Raw genomic sequence first — 17322 nt, forward strand, 5'->3', positions numbered from 1 at the left:
ATTATCAGAGGGCAAAGGAGCAAGGTCCTTGGATGTGGTGGTTCAAGGATTTCAAGATGATGAGTGTATTCAGTAGAGAATGGTGATAGAGTATAGCCCTAGTTGAAGAAATGGTTATGTGATCCTGCAACATTGAGGGTCCTTTGGTAAATAAGGTGATAAGAGGAGCTGGAAATGAGTAATTAATAAATTCCCATTTTGTTAAATTGCTACAGTGTGCAATTCTTTAAAAGAAGTAGAAAGATGAGCCTTTAGACCTAAGGGGCATGTGCATTAAAGGAAGAGACACTACAGACATTGTAGACACAAGTGAATGAAAGCATATATCTAATTGTAAATGTTTAGAGAAAAACATGTTCACCCTAAGACTAATTATTTCATCTATTAATATTTTTAGGACTGGGAAGGGATTAAGACTTTAACTTTTAAATTTAAATCTATTATTATTGTTAGTGTGGTTAGAGAGTGGGATTAGACACTAAATGTTTGAAAGTCGAATGGATGTTTCAGGTGAGGCTAGTCCTACAAAAGACCTTAGCCTTACAGAGATTTTGGAGAGGGTGGAAATAATAGGAATTACTTGGCCAGAGGAGACAGCATCCAGTAGAACAGCATCCACTAGGGCACAGTAAGAATCCAAAGTAATGAAGATAGAAGGGATTCGTTGCAAAAGGTGTCTTCAGCCTTAAATTATATGGGTTGTTTTTTGTTTGTTTGTTTGTTTGTTTAGTTGGGAATGGGGAGCACTGCAGTTTCTTGGGAGGAGACTTCATACATGTTTGATGTAAATTGGATTGTGAGGTAAAGATTTTGATGCTGGTGAGGATGCTCTGGTACGAAGTTGTATAAAATTCAGTCTATGTGAGCAGCTCTGTAAGTAGATGATAACGCTGAGGGGCAGTTTAGTTGAGGATGCGGTAGAGGAACACTATCCTTGGACTTTTTAAATCTATGAAAACTGTCACACCTGCGTAATGTGAGGGGCGCAGAAGAGCCAAGCCAGCGGTGGCTCCCTTCTAAACCTCCCAACTATCCCGTCTGGGAAATGGCTTGCTGATTTCTGCTGTGGCTGCTGCTGTGGCTCTTGTAAACTTAGGTCAAGTCTGCCCATGGCTTTGGGGTTAGAGATTGGGGCTTGCCAGCTTCAGAGTCAAGTTGTTCTTGTAGTTAATTATTTAGAGCTGTTGGGCATGGCACAGAAACATGTACACACACACACAACCTGATTTCTTTTTTATTTTTCAGCACCTGTTTGTTTCTTTTCTTCTTGAAACAGTGATTTTTTAGGGAGGTAGTAGGGGGCTTGGAATTATTTCTAAAGATGAATACTTACCTAGAACTGTTGCTTACAAAACATTTTATAAATCTGAAATCACATTGTGATCTTTGAAGATAATACTGAACTACTTTACAGAATGTTGTCATATCTTAATAGTAAGGTAATTTTGAAAATCTCAATAACAATGATTGGCGTTACTGAGTGGACAGCCAGGGTTAACTGATACATAGTCTTAGCACTATTTGTGATGTTGATTTAAAGCACTTTTTGGCAGATGAAGTTTGTCTGCTAGGTTTATATATTTATCAACTTAAATATAAATTTTGTCCCTCAAAAACAATCAAATAAAGGTTGATAGAGTTATAAAAGAGGGAAATTATATTTCTGATATTCTGTAGTTTTTATACCTTAGCATTCTCTCTCTTAAAAAGATTTGCTTAACTTTGTTCTTCAAGTATAAGTAAAACATATGGGCAGTAGTGCCAGTCTTCCTAAACATTTATTCTATTCTATTCTGTTCTGTTCTGTTCTATTCTATTCTATTCTGTTTATTTTTGGCTGCATTGGGTCTTCGTTGCTGCACACGGCTTTCTCTAGTTGCGGTGAGCGGGGACTACTCTTCCTTGCGGCGCGTGGGTGTCTCCTTGTGGTGGGTTCTCTTGTTGCGGAGCACGGGCTCTAGGCGCCCGGGCTTCAGTAGTTGTGTCACGCGCACTTAGTAGTTGTGGCTCACGGGCTGTAGAGCGCAGGCTCAGTAGTTGTGGCACACGGGCTTTGTTGCTCCGCGGCATGTGGGATCTTCCTGGACCAGGGCTCCAACCGGTGTCCCCTGCATTGGTAGGCAGATTCTTAACCACTGCGCCACCAGGGAAGTCCCTTCCTAAAATTTTTTAACACCTGTGTGATTTCCCACACGTTGAGTATCTACTATGATTTTAGTCTGGAGTGAGTGGTGATGGACTATAAAGAAATGAAATACATAATTTTTTTCTACCTCAAACACATGCACACAAAATTCAAATAACAGTGTGAGTCTGGCCATGATTAGTGGTTACAAACAAGAAGGGTAACAGTATTATACTGAGAATAGGAAAATACTCATTGGTGTATAGCATTCATTTCTCAGATATTTATTGAAGACCTATTCCTTTAGAGCAGAACATAAAGCATATTACATAATAGGCACTTAAATATTTGTTGAATATTGCCAGTAAATAAGGTAGATAACTGTGTCTGCCCCCAAATTGCTCATAGCTTCTTGGGAGAAAAGAGCCACAGAAATGATTCATTACAACTCAGTGGTGAAAGTACAGATTTGTAGATGTTAGAATGCTGTGCTGATCTGGGACAGGAAGGATGAATAGAATTAAATAGAGGAGGAAAGGATAGAGTGGGATAGGGAGGGATTCTAGGCCAAAGCAGGGTTAGTAGTGATTAATGGTAGTGTTTAGTACAGAAGTTCTCACTCTAGGATCTGCTTCAGAGTTCATCAACGCTATGGAATTGTATGCAGTATTTTGCTTTTCCTTGCGTTTTTTAGGAGAAAGAGTCTGTAATAACTTTCATTAGATTTTTTTTAACATAGAATCATGACCCCAAAATGATTGAGAACCAAGAGCTTATTAGTACCACAATATATTATCTGCTCCTGAGCCAGCATAGTCCCAGGTATCAATCAGGTGGTAGAACTGTCTTTCTTAGCAAAGCCACTTGTCTCATCACATTTCTTCCCGTAACTTAAAGTACAAAACACCAGATGGAATTACTTTCTGTACTGCTTAGTCTTGGAGGCTCCATGTGTATCTGTATACATGTGTGTGTATCTGTGTGTGTGTGTGTGTGAGAGAGAGAGAGAGAGAGAGAGAGAGAGAGGGAGAGAGGGAGAGAGGCAGAGGCAGAGGCAGAGAGTTTCTCTTTTGGACCAGCCATAGTTGAGATTTAAGAGACTGAGGAACGTAAAAATTGATAGTGATAGTTGCTGAGTTCTTTTTACCTGTTTCTTGAGTAAAAAGAAACTTTGCCTTCATACTTAACCATATCTACATCTAACTCAGCAATTCTGTAATTCTCTGTTGAGTTGCACGTCAGGGCAGAGAAAGGGAGCACATTCAGCGTCTTCATTAATTTGGTCCCAACCTTCTCTGAGGTACTTGGTGACTTTGCTAACTTTCTGCCACATCACTGGTGACAGTATGACTTTTGACGACTCCCTTATGCAGAAATAAGTCAGTTGCAAATCCAAACTGTGTTAAAAACACTGCTTCATTCAGTGCAATTGTGTGTTTTCATGTTTTCCTTTCAGTGTGAGGGAAATCACTGATCACATAGAAGCTGATTAGTGGTTGAAAATCACACAAGTCATTCATGACTCTCATTTGGAACCAGATGATTTTGGATTGAAGAATCAGTAGTTTCCATGGCTGTTTTGTGTATTAGTGATAATAACCTTGTGTTGACATTGCCTGACAAAGAAATATGATCTGTAGTGGAAACTCCAGGAGATACATTAGCACAGAGACTTAGGCTCCCAGCATTTTCATTAGCTTTTTGCCTTTTGCCTTTGTCGTTGAGTGATCTTGGCTGTGCACTGCTGCTCTTCCACTCCAATCCCTCATTTATTCTGGAATGAAAACAGTAAATAGAATTTGTGGGTTTTACTTCATAGAAGGGCAAGGGTTTTGAAACAAACTTTATACATTGTCCTCTTTAATCAGAGATATTTTATGTTTTTCTTTCATATTATACTGTCTGAAGCCTTGAAGTTTTTTCTATCCATAAACTGTAAATTCATGTTTTCTCTGTTGTTGAATAAATGATTCTTTTGAATTCTGACCTTCAAGACTTATGAGATAATGAAGTGGTATTTATTTAAGTGAAGATGTGTGTCAGTAGAAGACATTGTTTAATGTTTGATGTGATTCTGTACATGTCCTATTGCTTTCATTCTAAGCATTATTGATTTTAAGATACACCTTCAATTTAATAACAGCTTTTGGAGAATAAAGAAACATTAATCAATTACAAGATAGATCTGGGCTTTAAAAATGAGTGAAGAACTGAGGAAATGTGACAGCATATATGTAGTCTACCTAAAAAACACAGTTAAGTCCCTTAACTAGGGGATAAACTGTGGTGATTTTTTCAGTTTTGCTTCTTGAGCACTTTCACCCTTATTGTGTATTCCATATTTTCTATTCTAACGTTAATGGAGTCATATAGTCTTTAACCCTAAAAAGCAAGTTCACTTATAATCTTAGGAAAACAGACTGGTTACTTTGAAAATGATTTTTTTTTCATTGTGAACAAGGAAGATTGTTGTAGAAGTTCATTTTCAAAATAAAACTAGTTGAAGCAAGTGACTTTTTGATGAGACTGCTTCAAATTGGCTCTGCCCATAGGGAGTTACATTGTGGCCAGCAGAAACTATTGCCATTTACTAAGGCAAATCTGTAGTGAGTTGGGCGAAGGCTTGAATTGTTTCCATCCTCCTTGATGGAGTGGAAATTACAGAGCCAAAAGCCACGTGCAGAATTGCCTGAATATTCAGCAAAGAATTACTGTGCTGCTCTTTTGCTGGTAGGTAGAACCTTGTATTGAAGAATTATATCCACCTTTCTGACAGGTTTTCTTACAAAATATGTATCATTTCATTGAATAGTATTAGAGATTACTGTATTTCATCAGTTTCAAAATGCACATTTTCTCCCACATATTTATGTTGTTAAAATTAGGGATGCTCTTTACAAATGATGGCATCTCACAATTGACTGGAGTTATGATATAGTTGTCACCTGCCTGTACTCTAGTGAACTTGAGCATAGCTACTTATATTGTTGTCACTTCAACTGAATTGTGTGCACTTTGGGTATTATATGAGTTGAGTTCAGTTGCCATTAACATGTCTTCAGAAAGAGTACCCTGTGATTTGACATGGAAAAACAATGTACACAAAATGGCATGAAAACAGAAGCGGGGCACAATTTAGATATGAAGAAAGCAAAATATTCATTACTGAAGAAATGACTGCAGTTCCTCATTTTTTTGCAAAGCCATAATCAAGTGCTTTACCATGTCTACAAAAAGAAAATACCTAAGTAGAAGAGGCTGTGCTATGCTTTTATTACCGAAATCCCTGCTAAAGAATTGACTACCACACACCACGCAAGAAAGATCCAGCATTAAAACTTGCAAAAAGGGCGTCAGTGGCTTGGAAGAATATCTCTGAGGTACTCTTAAGAAATGCTGCCTATATTCCCAACATCCTTGATCACACAAAAGTTAAAGTAATATAGAAGTGTGATTGGATTTGAAGCAATTCAGAAGTGGAAGATGTTTCAGGAACATATCAACCAATTAATTCTGATTTTTTTTACATGTATAAGAATAATACATAATAAAAATCTATACCCAAAGTCAGAACATTCTTTCAGTAAGTATAGTGTAAGAATTTTAAGTACTAGGAAAACATTTTGACAGTTTAATTGGTGATGTTTTTATTTTCAGTGGTGGATCTTATCTGTGATTATTGATTCAGCGACTTGCTAATTTGTTATTGAAACTGTATTCTTGATGTAATTATTGTAGGTGCCTAATGGATAAGAACTTCGTTAGGATTGGGAAATGGTTTGTCCGACCCTATGAAAAAGATGAAAAGCCGGTCAACAAAAGGTGAGTCTTTAGAATGCTTTTGGGTTTTTGGTTTCTTTTGCTTGACCACAGCTATCTTTGGGGAAGAGGTGAATGGAGGAAGTAGCTTTTATTTATTGTCCAATAATGTTAGTAGTTTAGATGTTTGAAACAGATTCCTGGATCACATTTTATTAAGTACTCTATCATTAAATTTTTGTGGAATATTAAATTTTGACTAGAAAAATGATTGTCAGTAACCCATGTCTAAGTCCCTTATAACCACACTATTTGGAATTGAATTACTCTATTTTGTTATTTTCATTATTCTAATTTATCTTTCTTCCTTATAGTGTTATGTGGCATAACTTTAAATCAACAGTCAAGTGAATTCAAATGGTGACAGTTTTTATAGAATTGTTTGATGCCCCTTAAAAGCCAGTCAACACATCCTTGACAGTTGTCAAACCAGGACTGGGAATTACTTCTCTAAATAACCCTAAACCTTTAACCATCATTTATTATATGCATGGCTTTAAAGGCAGCCTTTGATACTAAACAAATATGGAGTTTTAGATCAATCAAGCCAGAATCAAAAATGAAAACCGTCAAAATCTAATATTTATCTCACTTTCCTTTGAACACAGTGTAGATTTAATTGGAAGTTGGTGACTATTTCATTTTTGTAGAGCTGGGTACACAATCTTGATTCTATTTTACTATCCGTGAACTTGCCCTAAGCTAAGGGTCCCCAGCTTCTGGCTGCAGACAGGTGCTCTTGAAACCTTATGTGGTAGATTAGATCTTTTGGATAGCTGGCCAGAATTTCAGCTGGCTACTCCTGCCACTTCTTCCTGAAAGAGATTTAATAGCAGCCTTCTCTCCAGCCTGTATGTCTTAAAGCTTTGATGAAGTGGTTGTCTTGAAGCTTTGATGAAGTGATTTCTGAGCAATGTAACCACTTCCTCATTAACTAAATCTAATTTATGAAAATTGGGATTTCTTTTTTCAAATCAGATAAATTAGGGCCTGGCTTTCTTTTTTTTTCCCCAGATCACCATGAACTTCCTTGAAATGTTTCCCCCTTTTTAGTACATTTAGGATTTATTAAAAATTATATTTAAGTAGACAGGTATTATGTGTATCAAAGTTTGCCTGAAAAGGATAAAACTGATTTTAGAAAAAGGCACTAGTGTGCATGGGTGTGATTCTGTTTACAGATGCTTTGATTGATGGAGAGGAACTTTTTTTTTCCTTTTATTTTTATCGATTTGGTGTAACTAATGAATGTTTCATGGACATAATTCATCTTAGCATTTTCCTAAAATTTACAGAGGACTTAGATTTTCCTACTGGTTAAAGTTTGGGCTTTTATTGTCGAGGAGTCTGAATGGTTATACATGGATTTGTTTTAGTGCATTGTTCTTCTTTGCCATTCCTAGTGTGCCTCTCCATGCTTAGTGTGCATTCTCACAGCTGGTCACTGATGAATTGACTGAGCCAGTCCTAAAACTTTTGATCAATAGGTATAGATGTTTGTGTGATGATTTGAGAGGAATTTGGGGATGAAGAAGAAATGTAGAAATAAAAAAGGGATTGAAGGAGTAGCAATTAGTATTTTAATGTAAAAAATAATGTTTAAAAGTCAGATGTGCTTAATGATCTTTTGTATAGCTTGTATATCTTTACACTTTATTTAGATACTCAGAGTCTTCCTAACTTAAGCAAGCCAGATGTCGATAATACATGTAATATATTTGGATATTTGATTTTGTGTAAAACTGGGAGGCTGTTGACTTCTGAGCAATGTAATTAAGTTATTTTATTATTTTTAAGACTTTATACTTGTGGTTGAACCTCGTGGAACTTTGTTTTCTTGTAGTGTAGAAATATTGATGATTAAAAAAACTATTTTAGAAGACATTAACAGTTAGAAAACATTTTAAAGCAAAGATTCAATTTAAAAATTTGGCATTTGCTATAATAAAGCTTTATTAGGTGTAATGACTTTTCCACTCATTCTCTGAGTGGAAAATAGAGCATCTTGTTGGATGTTGAAACAGGATCTCAGTGCTTAAGTCATTTTGGATGGACAGAGTGGCCCTGTAGAGGAGGGCATTTAGAATAAGAAGAGTTGGGATCACATCCCGTACCTCTCTTTACAAGTTATTTGCTTTTAGAAAAGTTGTTTAATTTTTCTGGGGCGAACTTTTATTTTTGCTGTTATTGAATTGATAATAATTAGTATCTTAGATGGTTATTGTGAAGATTAAATGAGTTAATTTATGTGGCTAGTTTATAATTTAGTTGAGCAAAAGCAAGAACAAATTAATCTTCTTGAAGCTTAATTTTTTTTTTTTTCAGTACATACCGATTTAGTAACCAGGGGAGAGGAAAATTTGCTGCCCAGTGTTAAACACATTGTATATACACATTAATATTTTTAGTAATTCTCTTATTTGATATCATTAGACCCAGATAAAAGGAATACACTTTTAAAGTAGTGATGTTAGCCTATAGATACTTTTTTTCAATAGATTAAAAAGACGATTTAACACACTATTTTATGTAAGCTAAAATAATTCTAATAGTGGCGACAAATGAATATACTGATGATTAGGTTTCACCTGCTCGATTAATAGCATATTATTTTTTGAGCTATCATTTCTCTCCGTATTGATAGCAAAACTAAATCATTTGCTGGTGGACTCTAAAAGAGTTCTCAGTGTTGGATATGAGATGAAGTTCGGGATAATTATAGAAGTTTGACCAGGCAGGTTCAAGAAGATAAAAGAAATTTATATCATTTTTTTGCTATAGTAACATATCTTTTGTTACTCATCCTTGGGAATATAATAAGTAGGAAAGAGAACTTGGCTTTGTCCTAAAGAGTTGTGACAACTAACATCAAGCATAAAAAATCTGTGATTTGTAAGGTATGTTGAACTTGAAAAAGCCTTTGCTTTCAGAATATTCTTAAAAACAAACCAGTAAAAAAAATGTTCTTTTAAAATAATTTAGTTGTTCCAATGGAGTTTCTTTCTATTGGAAAGGTGTTGATTTTCTAATTTAGTCTAGTTTCAACCCACATTTGACTACCACAGAATTTGAAGTTTATATTCCTTAGTCTTTGAATGCCAATTTTAGCAAAGTAATTGATTGCCCCCAGTAACAGTTTGGACCTTTGATCTTTCCTGGTTTCAGGTGTACAGTGTCTGAGTTAACACAAATACCAACTTGCCAGTGCATTTTTCTGAATTAATTCACCATTTCTTCCTCGTGAGCAAACCTGCCCTGCTCTAGGGTGATACTCCAAATAGCCTCACGTGTTTTCAACTATTCTAATTACCTTTGTGTGTGCTGTTAGCAGATGCACACGCACATACACGATGGGAGGGAGGTACGTCACTTTGGGTGCTTTTGTGTCATTTCATCTGGATATTTTCTTGACTCTTAAGCCTGGGATTATTTCTTTAATTTCTTTTTTTATGTTCTCACACTACCTAATGTGCAAGAGATGCCCTTGTCTTTTGGTTTTAGTAGCAAACAAACAGTTTTTGTGTAACAAGATGAAATATTTTGATGTAGGAGAATATTTTTTAGCACTTTAAAACTTTCATTCCTTCTTTTTCCTCACCCTCCCCTATCGCTTCACCTCTTCTTGTTTTCTATCCCATCCTCCTCTTTCCTGTACTTTCCTTATATTATAGCCCAGTCATCTGTGCTTCCTTCTTGAGATGCAAAGATGAAAAGTCAGGGAAAGGGATCTCTCATTAGAGGGTAGACAGACATGTAAACAGTTACTTACAGTGTGAAAGATAAAGGGAATCTCTTACTAGTGTCCAGAAAAATTAAGGTCATTAGTGATGTGGTACCTTTAACAAGGACTAGCCAATGGGAAATTCATAAATAAAAGTAATGGGACAACTTGGATTTATTAATCATACATAACAGTTTTACCATATTTTTTGTCTGTTTTTGGTGGATCTATAAAAAATGTAGTCGTTCTCTGCTGGTTTATTTGATGGAAGATATATCAAAAGGTTCTGTGTATTTCGTCACTTGAATTTGAGAATTGTGTGAAAAGTGAGAAGACAGTGAGGTTAGAGTCCTGAGGAGCATCTACATTTACAGGATGGGTAGAGAAAAAGGAGTACCTAAAGGAGACTAGGAAAGGTCAGTGAGAAATGAGAACCAGGAGGATCGGTGTCACCAAAACCATGAATTTTTAAAATTTCAAGATTAATCAGCTGTGTCTACCAGAGAGGCCATATAAAATACATTCTAAAAGGCAGTGATGCAGCCACTTTGGACATAACATGAGCAGTTTCAGTGCAGTAGTCAATTTCAGGGTGCAGTAGCGAATTTCAGGTTGCAGTAGCCTGAGTTACAAATGGCAGTTGAAATGAAGATAGGAATGTAGACTTCTTGTTATATTTTGTTATAAGTAGCTGCAAAGTAGAAAACTGTTGGATCTAGGAAGGGAGGAGACAAACTTTTAATAAGAGCCTATGATAAAACTAAGTGGTACTGTCTATTGTTTTTAAAAGAGTCTTTCATGTACCAGGCACTCTGCTTTGTACTTTCACAGACATTATGCATAGAGTGTCAAGTTGAAAGACCAGCTCAACCAGAGGTAGCTTGTTTACTTTTTAAAAATTACTTTTTTTCCTTAATAACTGAAAGGCAATTATCACTGTTAGTTTTTGTTTTTTGTCCTATTAGCAGTCTAAAAAGTACACAATAAAAACTTATATCCTGAATATCAATAATTTACTTTCACAGTTTAAATATATACTGTCAGTTTCAAAAAGGGTTTTAAACACCTTACAGTAAGAGATACACCTTTAAAAAATGTATATATCGGGCTTCCCTGGTGGCGCAGTGGTTAAGAATCTGCCTGCCAATGCAGGGGACACGGGATCGAGCCGTGGTCCGAGAAGATCCCACATGCCACGAAGCAACTAAGCCCATGGGCCGAAACTGCTGAGCCTGCGCTCTGGAGCCCGCGAGCCACAACTACTGAGCCCGCATGCCTAGAGCCGATGCTCCACAGCAGGAGAGGCCACCGCAGCGAGAAGCCGGTGCACCACAACGAAGAGTGGCCCCCGCTTGCCGCAGCTAGAGAAGGCCCGCGCGCAGCAACGAAGACCCAACGCAGCCAAAAATAAATAAATAAAATGCATAAGTTTATTTTAAAAATGTATATATATACTAGAGAGGTTTTGTGAATATCATTGTTGTAATTCCTGCTAGAGGACTGAAACTAAGCTGGAAACAGAGCTCTCCTTGATCACCGGTCCGTCTAGAAATATAGATGATCTTCCATTAACTATCTGACTTTGTGGGACTTACTGAATCCCTCTGGACTTTAGTTTTAGCATTTATGATTTCTAAAATATTTTTCAGTTTTTCGATTCTCTGATTCTAGGGAAATTGTAGAATCTAGGCATGTCCCCAGAAAGTACATAATGTAATTTGTAAGTATTTGGTTTACTTCTTTGATGTTTTTGGAGTGTTAGAGGATATTATAAAAATAAAGATTTATTAAGAGTGGTTCTTAGAAAGTATTAAATTCCTATCTGAGAACCTGACAGGAGAGAGTGACAGTGTACTTCATGTAGGGTTTTAATAATAGTTGTGTAAGTTCGAAGTATTATTATAACTTAATATTTATGGCTAAAGAATATAGAACGCTGTGAGTGCTGAGATGAAATACTAAATTATGTAACTGTGAAGCTTCCTCTTTGTTATAATGTTCATATCTGGTCTGTTGTTACAGTCTTCTGCTGTCTGGGTCTCCTGACTTCAAACTGCTCATGTTTCTAATCCCTCTGCTCTGTGTATCCTTCTGTTAGTCTACTTTTGGTGAAGCACTCTCCCACATAAGAACATAATGTGGCGTCAGTGTTTAGGATGTTACCTGAACTTTATCTGGCATTCCTGTTCCCCAGTAGAAGCCTTTTGTCCAGCCATAGTTGCCCTTCACAATTCCTAGCATAGTCTAAACTCCTTTTCTCTTTTGTTCCTGTTCTTTTTTCTCCCCCCACTCTTTCTGTCTTCCCTGGCAAGTTAACTTTGATCTCTCTTCTTTGAGCTGCTCCCCTGAGGCATCTTTTCTAGCTGTTTGTTTCTGACATTTTACCTCTATCAATAGTATGTTTTTACTGTTCTTTTTTTTAATTTTATTATTTTAAAAATTTTATTTTTCTCTTGAATTTGTACTAAGGAAGATGAGAATTCACTCTCCTTCCTCCTTTTCCCATTCCTTCATTATTCCTAAATTGAATCTTTAAAACAGAATCATACTTATTTTGGTGTTTACTATACATCATTATTTCTCCTTTTATTCTACTCAACATCTATTACAGTCCCTAGTACAAAGGATATTACAGGTTTGGAGGAACTGAATGGAACTTCTTTCTGTTGTAAATCTAGTTTTCTAGGATCAAAATAAAAAATGAGGTCTTAAAACTCATTTAATGTAAAACAAAATATTGAGTTATGTCATTAAGACAACAACATTCTCTTTATCATTCTTATTTTAAAAGATGATCCTTTAAAATATTATCTTTTATAAATGGGTTAAAATCCTTGTTTCTTACAATTGTCAGTTTTGCATGAGTTTTTCCTCAGTATTATTTCTTATTGAGTGGTTTGTTCAAGTTTCAAGTTTGAGCAGTTGGGCTCTTTATGATGGTTACTTTAGTTCAAGTATTCCCTAGTAGAAAACATACATTATACCCTGTTGGACTTTGTCCCCCATTGCTAGCCCATGAATTGCAATTCTGCTAGTGGAAGCAGACTCAACACATTCTGAGATCTTAACAGGCCTCATAGAAAGAAGGAGGCCTCTCTAATTGGTTGCACACAGAAGAGCCTAGAGGGAACATTGTTGGGGAACATTTGAAGGATTATTATGTACCACTGAAATTGACCAGTGTTGTTTACAGAGTTTATCTGGTACTGAGAATCTAAGAAAACAAAGGAACGTCTTAGTATGTATAATTGAAAACAGTTGACTAAAGTATTTCTATGTTAGATGAATTTTTAAAAAATAAAAGACTGTAGAAGGTAAGTTTCACTGAAGGAGAAAATTGGACTATTAGCTGGAGAATTTTGAGTTTGTCTCAATGGTCTTTAAAGTATTATATCAATTTCAGTGTAGGATGCCCCCTCCTCTCCTTTGTTTCTTACTTATAATTTCAAGATCTAGAACTGAAGCTTTCTATCAGAGTATGGTTCACATTCCTGAAATAAATAACAGCTTTCTTCTGCTAATGATTTGCTGTGTCCTTACGTATTTCTAGGCCTTGATTTCAACTAGAGTTTCTTAGGGAAAGAATAAGACGTTGTGATAGCCCATAAACACCCAGTTTGTGAAAACAGAAAAATTGGGATTATATGCTTTTACTTTTCAACTTTATCCCAGTAGCCCCTCCTTTTCCCAGTCTCTAAAAACTTACAGTACTGGTTTGGGACACATGATTATGTTCAAGTATTAAATTAAACATGTACTGTCTTGTATTAACCTTGATCATTTTAAGCGTGTTTTGTAGGTTCAAAAAGGTAAATTACAATACTAAAGGACACTACTTTAATAATGGCAAGGCCTCCCTTTCCCCCAACCCTTAGAAACACATGCTGTTAAAAATACCCTGTGAAGACTCAATAAAATACTTGCTAAGTACATTTCAAACCAGAGGATGCTTTGGTTGAAGTATGTTATGGATACATTCGAACGTGACTGTGTGTTTGAAGTACAGTACAGGGTATGTTCTGTAGCTGCTATAGAACAAAGCATTCTGTATTTGTGCTTTGATTTTCTGTAAACTAAGCTTCCCAAGTTTCAGGGCTCTTTTAATTCTTCTGAGTATATCATGGAGAAGCCTTCAGTTGGGCCATTGGCACCTTGTGTATCTGATCTCTTTTAAGGATGCATGCAGTACTGCTGCAACTCCTTTGAACAAGTCAGTTATTTTCAGAAACAGCTGAAGTTACTGAGCAGCCGAATTGGAGCTGAACCTGGGGTGAGGCAGATGAGTAGGGGCCAATCATCCTGACCCGCAGTGTAAGTATTCAGAATCATAAATATTGACTTCAGGAATTAGAAGTTTTTGTGCATGCGACTTTTTTAGGAATCTGATGCACACACATATACATTATTACAAGTATTATTGATGGGAGTAAATGACAGAAGTTTAGGACTTTGTTATAACTCCTACTTATGCTCTCAGTGAACATAGTCAAACTGATCCACTTACTGTATCCTGTGTTTCTGTTCCTGTGTTTTCTAAACTCTGAGTAGGAATAATGATGTCTACCTTATATAGGTTGTTTTGAGGATTAAATGAGATAATGTGAATGTCTAAATAATTAGACAAATTATTTAAAGCCTGTTTCATAAATTTCTTCCTAGATTCTTATAGCACTTTATATACTATTCACTATATTATGAATGAAACCATTCAACTTTTCAAAATTAAATGATCATAATTCAGGAATAGCATTATGTATCATTTTATTTTTCCATTTTCAGATCATTTAATATTATTTTTATATATGAAAGTTATATAATTTAAATAAACCATGCATTAAAAGCACATGATAGAACTTCCATAAAATTCACCTCCTTTACACCAAGTATTTTCATAGGTTTGATTTTGGTCTCATATACCTATGTAGTTATAAAGAAGCCTGTTGACTATTAAGGTTCACTGTAAAGCGTGATAGTCTATTTTCCATATTTCACATATAAAATACACTTCTAGGTAATGTTAAGCCAAGTGTCTTTAGTAGTAAGGTGAGATAGCTACCCTGGATAATAAAAGGAGGCAGCATAGGTGAAAAGTGACCCAGACAGAAATGGATCCAGCAGTCACGATTACCAGATGAGGAAAGAAGGAAGCTCCTTACAAACCACCACCACTTCCAGGATTTTCTTCTCACTTGGATAGGTATCATTCAGACCTTCTAGAAACACATTTATGCACTTGCTTTTTACTTTGCTTTTTTCCCTACCATTCCTCATAAGGGTACCAAAAAGGGGAAAGTTTTTCCTATTCTTTTTCCTTCTTAAACACGTTTATCACTTATGTAGCTTGAAATGAGAAGAATGGTCTAGATAAGAATATTTGATATGGAGTGAAGAATAATAGAAAAAATAAGTGGGAGGTTGAGGATAAAATAAATTGTTATGTATATTTTTAGTTTACTGGCATAGTCTGGCATTAAAAGTACTAATTATACAAATGTGGCCATTTGTTATTTTGTTCTTAGCCCTGTGTTTAATGAATAATATTAAAATGTTTCCTGGGACGGAATTTAATTCCATATTACTCACTCACTTTTTAAAGCTTTCCTTTATACTGCTTTGTTTGAAGAATGTGTTCATAAGTCATTCCAAACGTCTTAAAAAAATCTGTCGTGTATTTTCCTATAACAAAAGGATTGAATGTATTTATTAAAAATTGTAAAATTCAGGGGCTTCCCTGGTGGTGCAGTGGTTGAGAATCCGCCTGCCAATGCAGGGGACACGGGTTCGAGCCCTGGTCTGGAAAGATCCCACATGCCGCGGAGCAGCTGGGCCCGTGAGCCACAACTACTGAGCCTGCGCGTCTGGAGCCCGTGCTCCGCAACAAGAGAGGCCATGACAGTGAGAGGCCCGCGCACCGCAATGAAGGGTGGCCCCCGCTCGCCACAACTAGAGAAAGCCCTCGCACAGAAACAAAGACCCAACACAGCCAAAAATAAATAAATAAATAAATAAATAAATTTATTTTAAAAAAAAATTGTAAAATTCAGAAAGCCACATAGAATTATGAGAGTTTAATTGAATTCTAACACATAGATATGTCCTTTATTTGAACATAGTAATGTATATGGAGTCTTTCTTGATACTTTATATATTCCTATACATACATCCCTCCATAGTGCTTGATGATTACTTAGTGAATTGTTGAAAATTTAGCTTTTAAAAATAGAGTTATTTCTAGATACACTGGAAAAGGGTCACTTCAGCACACTAAAGTATAATTTACAGAAAGGTAAAATTTGGACTCTAATGCAAATATAAAATGAACAAATGGCATACATTTTAATCAACTCATTAATTAGTGAAAGAACAGGGTAAGATGTGAAAACCAGTTCAAAGAGTATTTGAGTAGCTAGGTTTTTCTAGAAAATTAATAGGTATATATGTACCTACAACTTAGTAGCTGTTTGAACAAACAATGAACATAAATTGAAAGAATAAAATGTATTTTCTTCTTACCCAGAACTGCTGATAAATAGGACATGTATGCCTGTTGAGCACTGTACAACTTCTCAAACCTTGGAATCAGATTGGATGCTACTACTCTTATTTCCTGTCCATACTGATTTTACTTTATGTCATAGTCACAGCTGAGACACCCCCCCCACCACCAAATTTAAAATATCCCACCACATCCATGTGAATTTCCTGCAGTGTTTTGGGGGGTTTGGTGCACAGTTGAGGAACCGAGGCACTAGATAATCCTTGGATGGGCATTTCCCCTATATGGCATTGAAAGGACAAGCTGTCTTCCATTGACCTTACTTCAAAGTTTTGAATAAATTTCTTTTATTTATTAGTTTGTTTGTTTATTTAGCTAGCTAGCTAGCTAGCTGTGTCAGGTCTTCATTGCAGCACACGGGATCTTCTTTGAGGCATGCGGGATCTTTCGTTGTGGCGCATGGGCTTCTCTCTAGTTGTGGCGTGCGGATTTTCTCTCTCTCGTTGTGGCACGCGGGTTCCAGAGCGCATGGGCTCTGTAGTTTGCAGCACGCTGGCTTAGTTGCCCTGCAGCATGTGGGATCTTAGTTCCCTGGCCAGGGATGGAACCCGCGTCCCCTACATTGGAAGGTGGATCCTTTACCACTGGACCACCAGGGAAGTCCCTTGAGTAAATGTCTTAAAAAGTCCCCTGAGGAGCTCCTAATGAGAATTGTCAAATTTTCCTTCGAAAACAGCTTGAGGGATGGTGGTGTTGTCATTGATTGTCCTGGTAATGTCCATGATTAATAAACTACTCTGTGTTTATCCACAGTCCCTGCCCAGTGTATTGACTGTTCTAGTAGGCCAGTTAATCATGCTGCTGTGATGCACTAGAGCTATAGTATAGCAGATTCTTGAACTTTTTGTTGTCAAAACACCTATAAATGTTAACTGAGCACCCAAAAGAGCTTTTGTTTATTGGGTTATACTTATCAATATTTACTCCAAAGAATTAAAACTGAGAAAAGTTAAAATATTTATGACTTTTTAAAATAACAGTAACAAACCCATTATATGTTAACACAACCTTTTTAACTAAAATAACACTTTTCTAAAAGAAAAAAATATTTAGTCAGAAGAGTGGCACTGTTTTTGCAAATCTCTTTAAACTCTGGCTTAA

The 17322-nt window shown here is 36.2% G+C and overlaps 1 protein-coding gene across 2 annotated transcripts in view; it reads left to right on the forward strand.

Annotated features, from left to right (window-relative positions):
* Positions 1–17322, forward strand: part of MED13L (mediator complex subunit 13L) — a 298574-nt gene that overhangs the window by 164686 nt on the left and 116566 nt on the right. For both annotated transcript variants that reach the window (XM_068563867.1, XM_068563866.1), the window contains exon 4: positions 5864–5947. In XM_068563867.1, coding sequence (XP_068419968.1) covers positions 5864–5947 — 84 coding nt within the window. The remainder of the gene's footprint in view (positions 1–5863; positions 5948–17322) is intronic.

This window comes from Eschrichtius robustus, chromosome 14 (assembly GCF_028021215.1).
Source record: "Eschrichtius robustus isolate mEscRob2 chromosome 14, mEscRob2.pri, whole genome shotgun sequence".
NCBI classification, from domain to species: Eukaryota; Metazoa; Chordata; class Mammalia; order Artiodactyla; family Eschrichtiidae; genus Eschrichtius; species Eschrichtius robustus.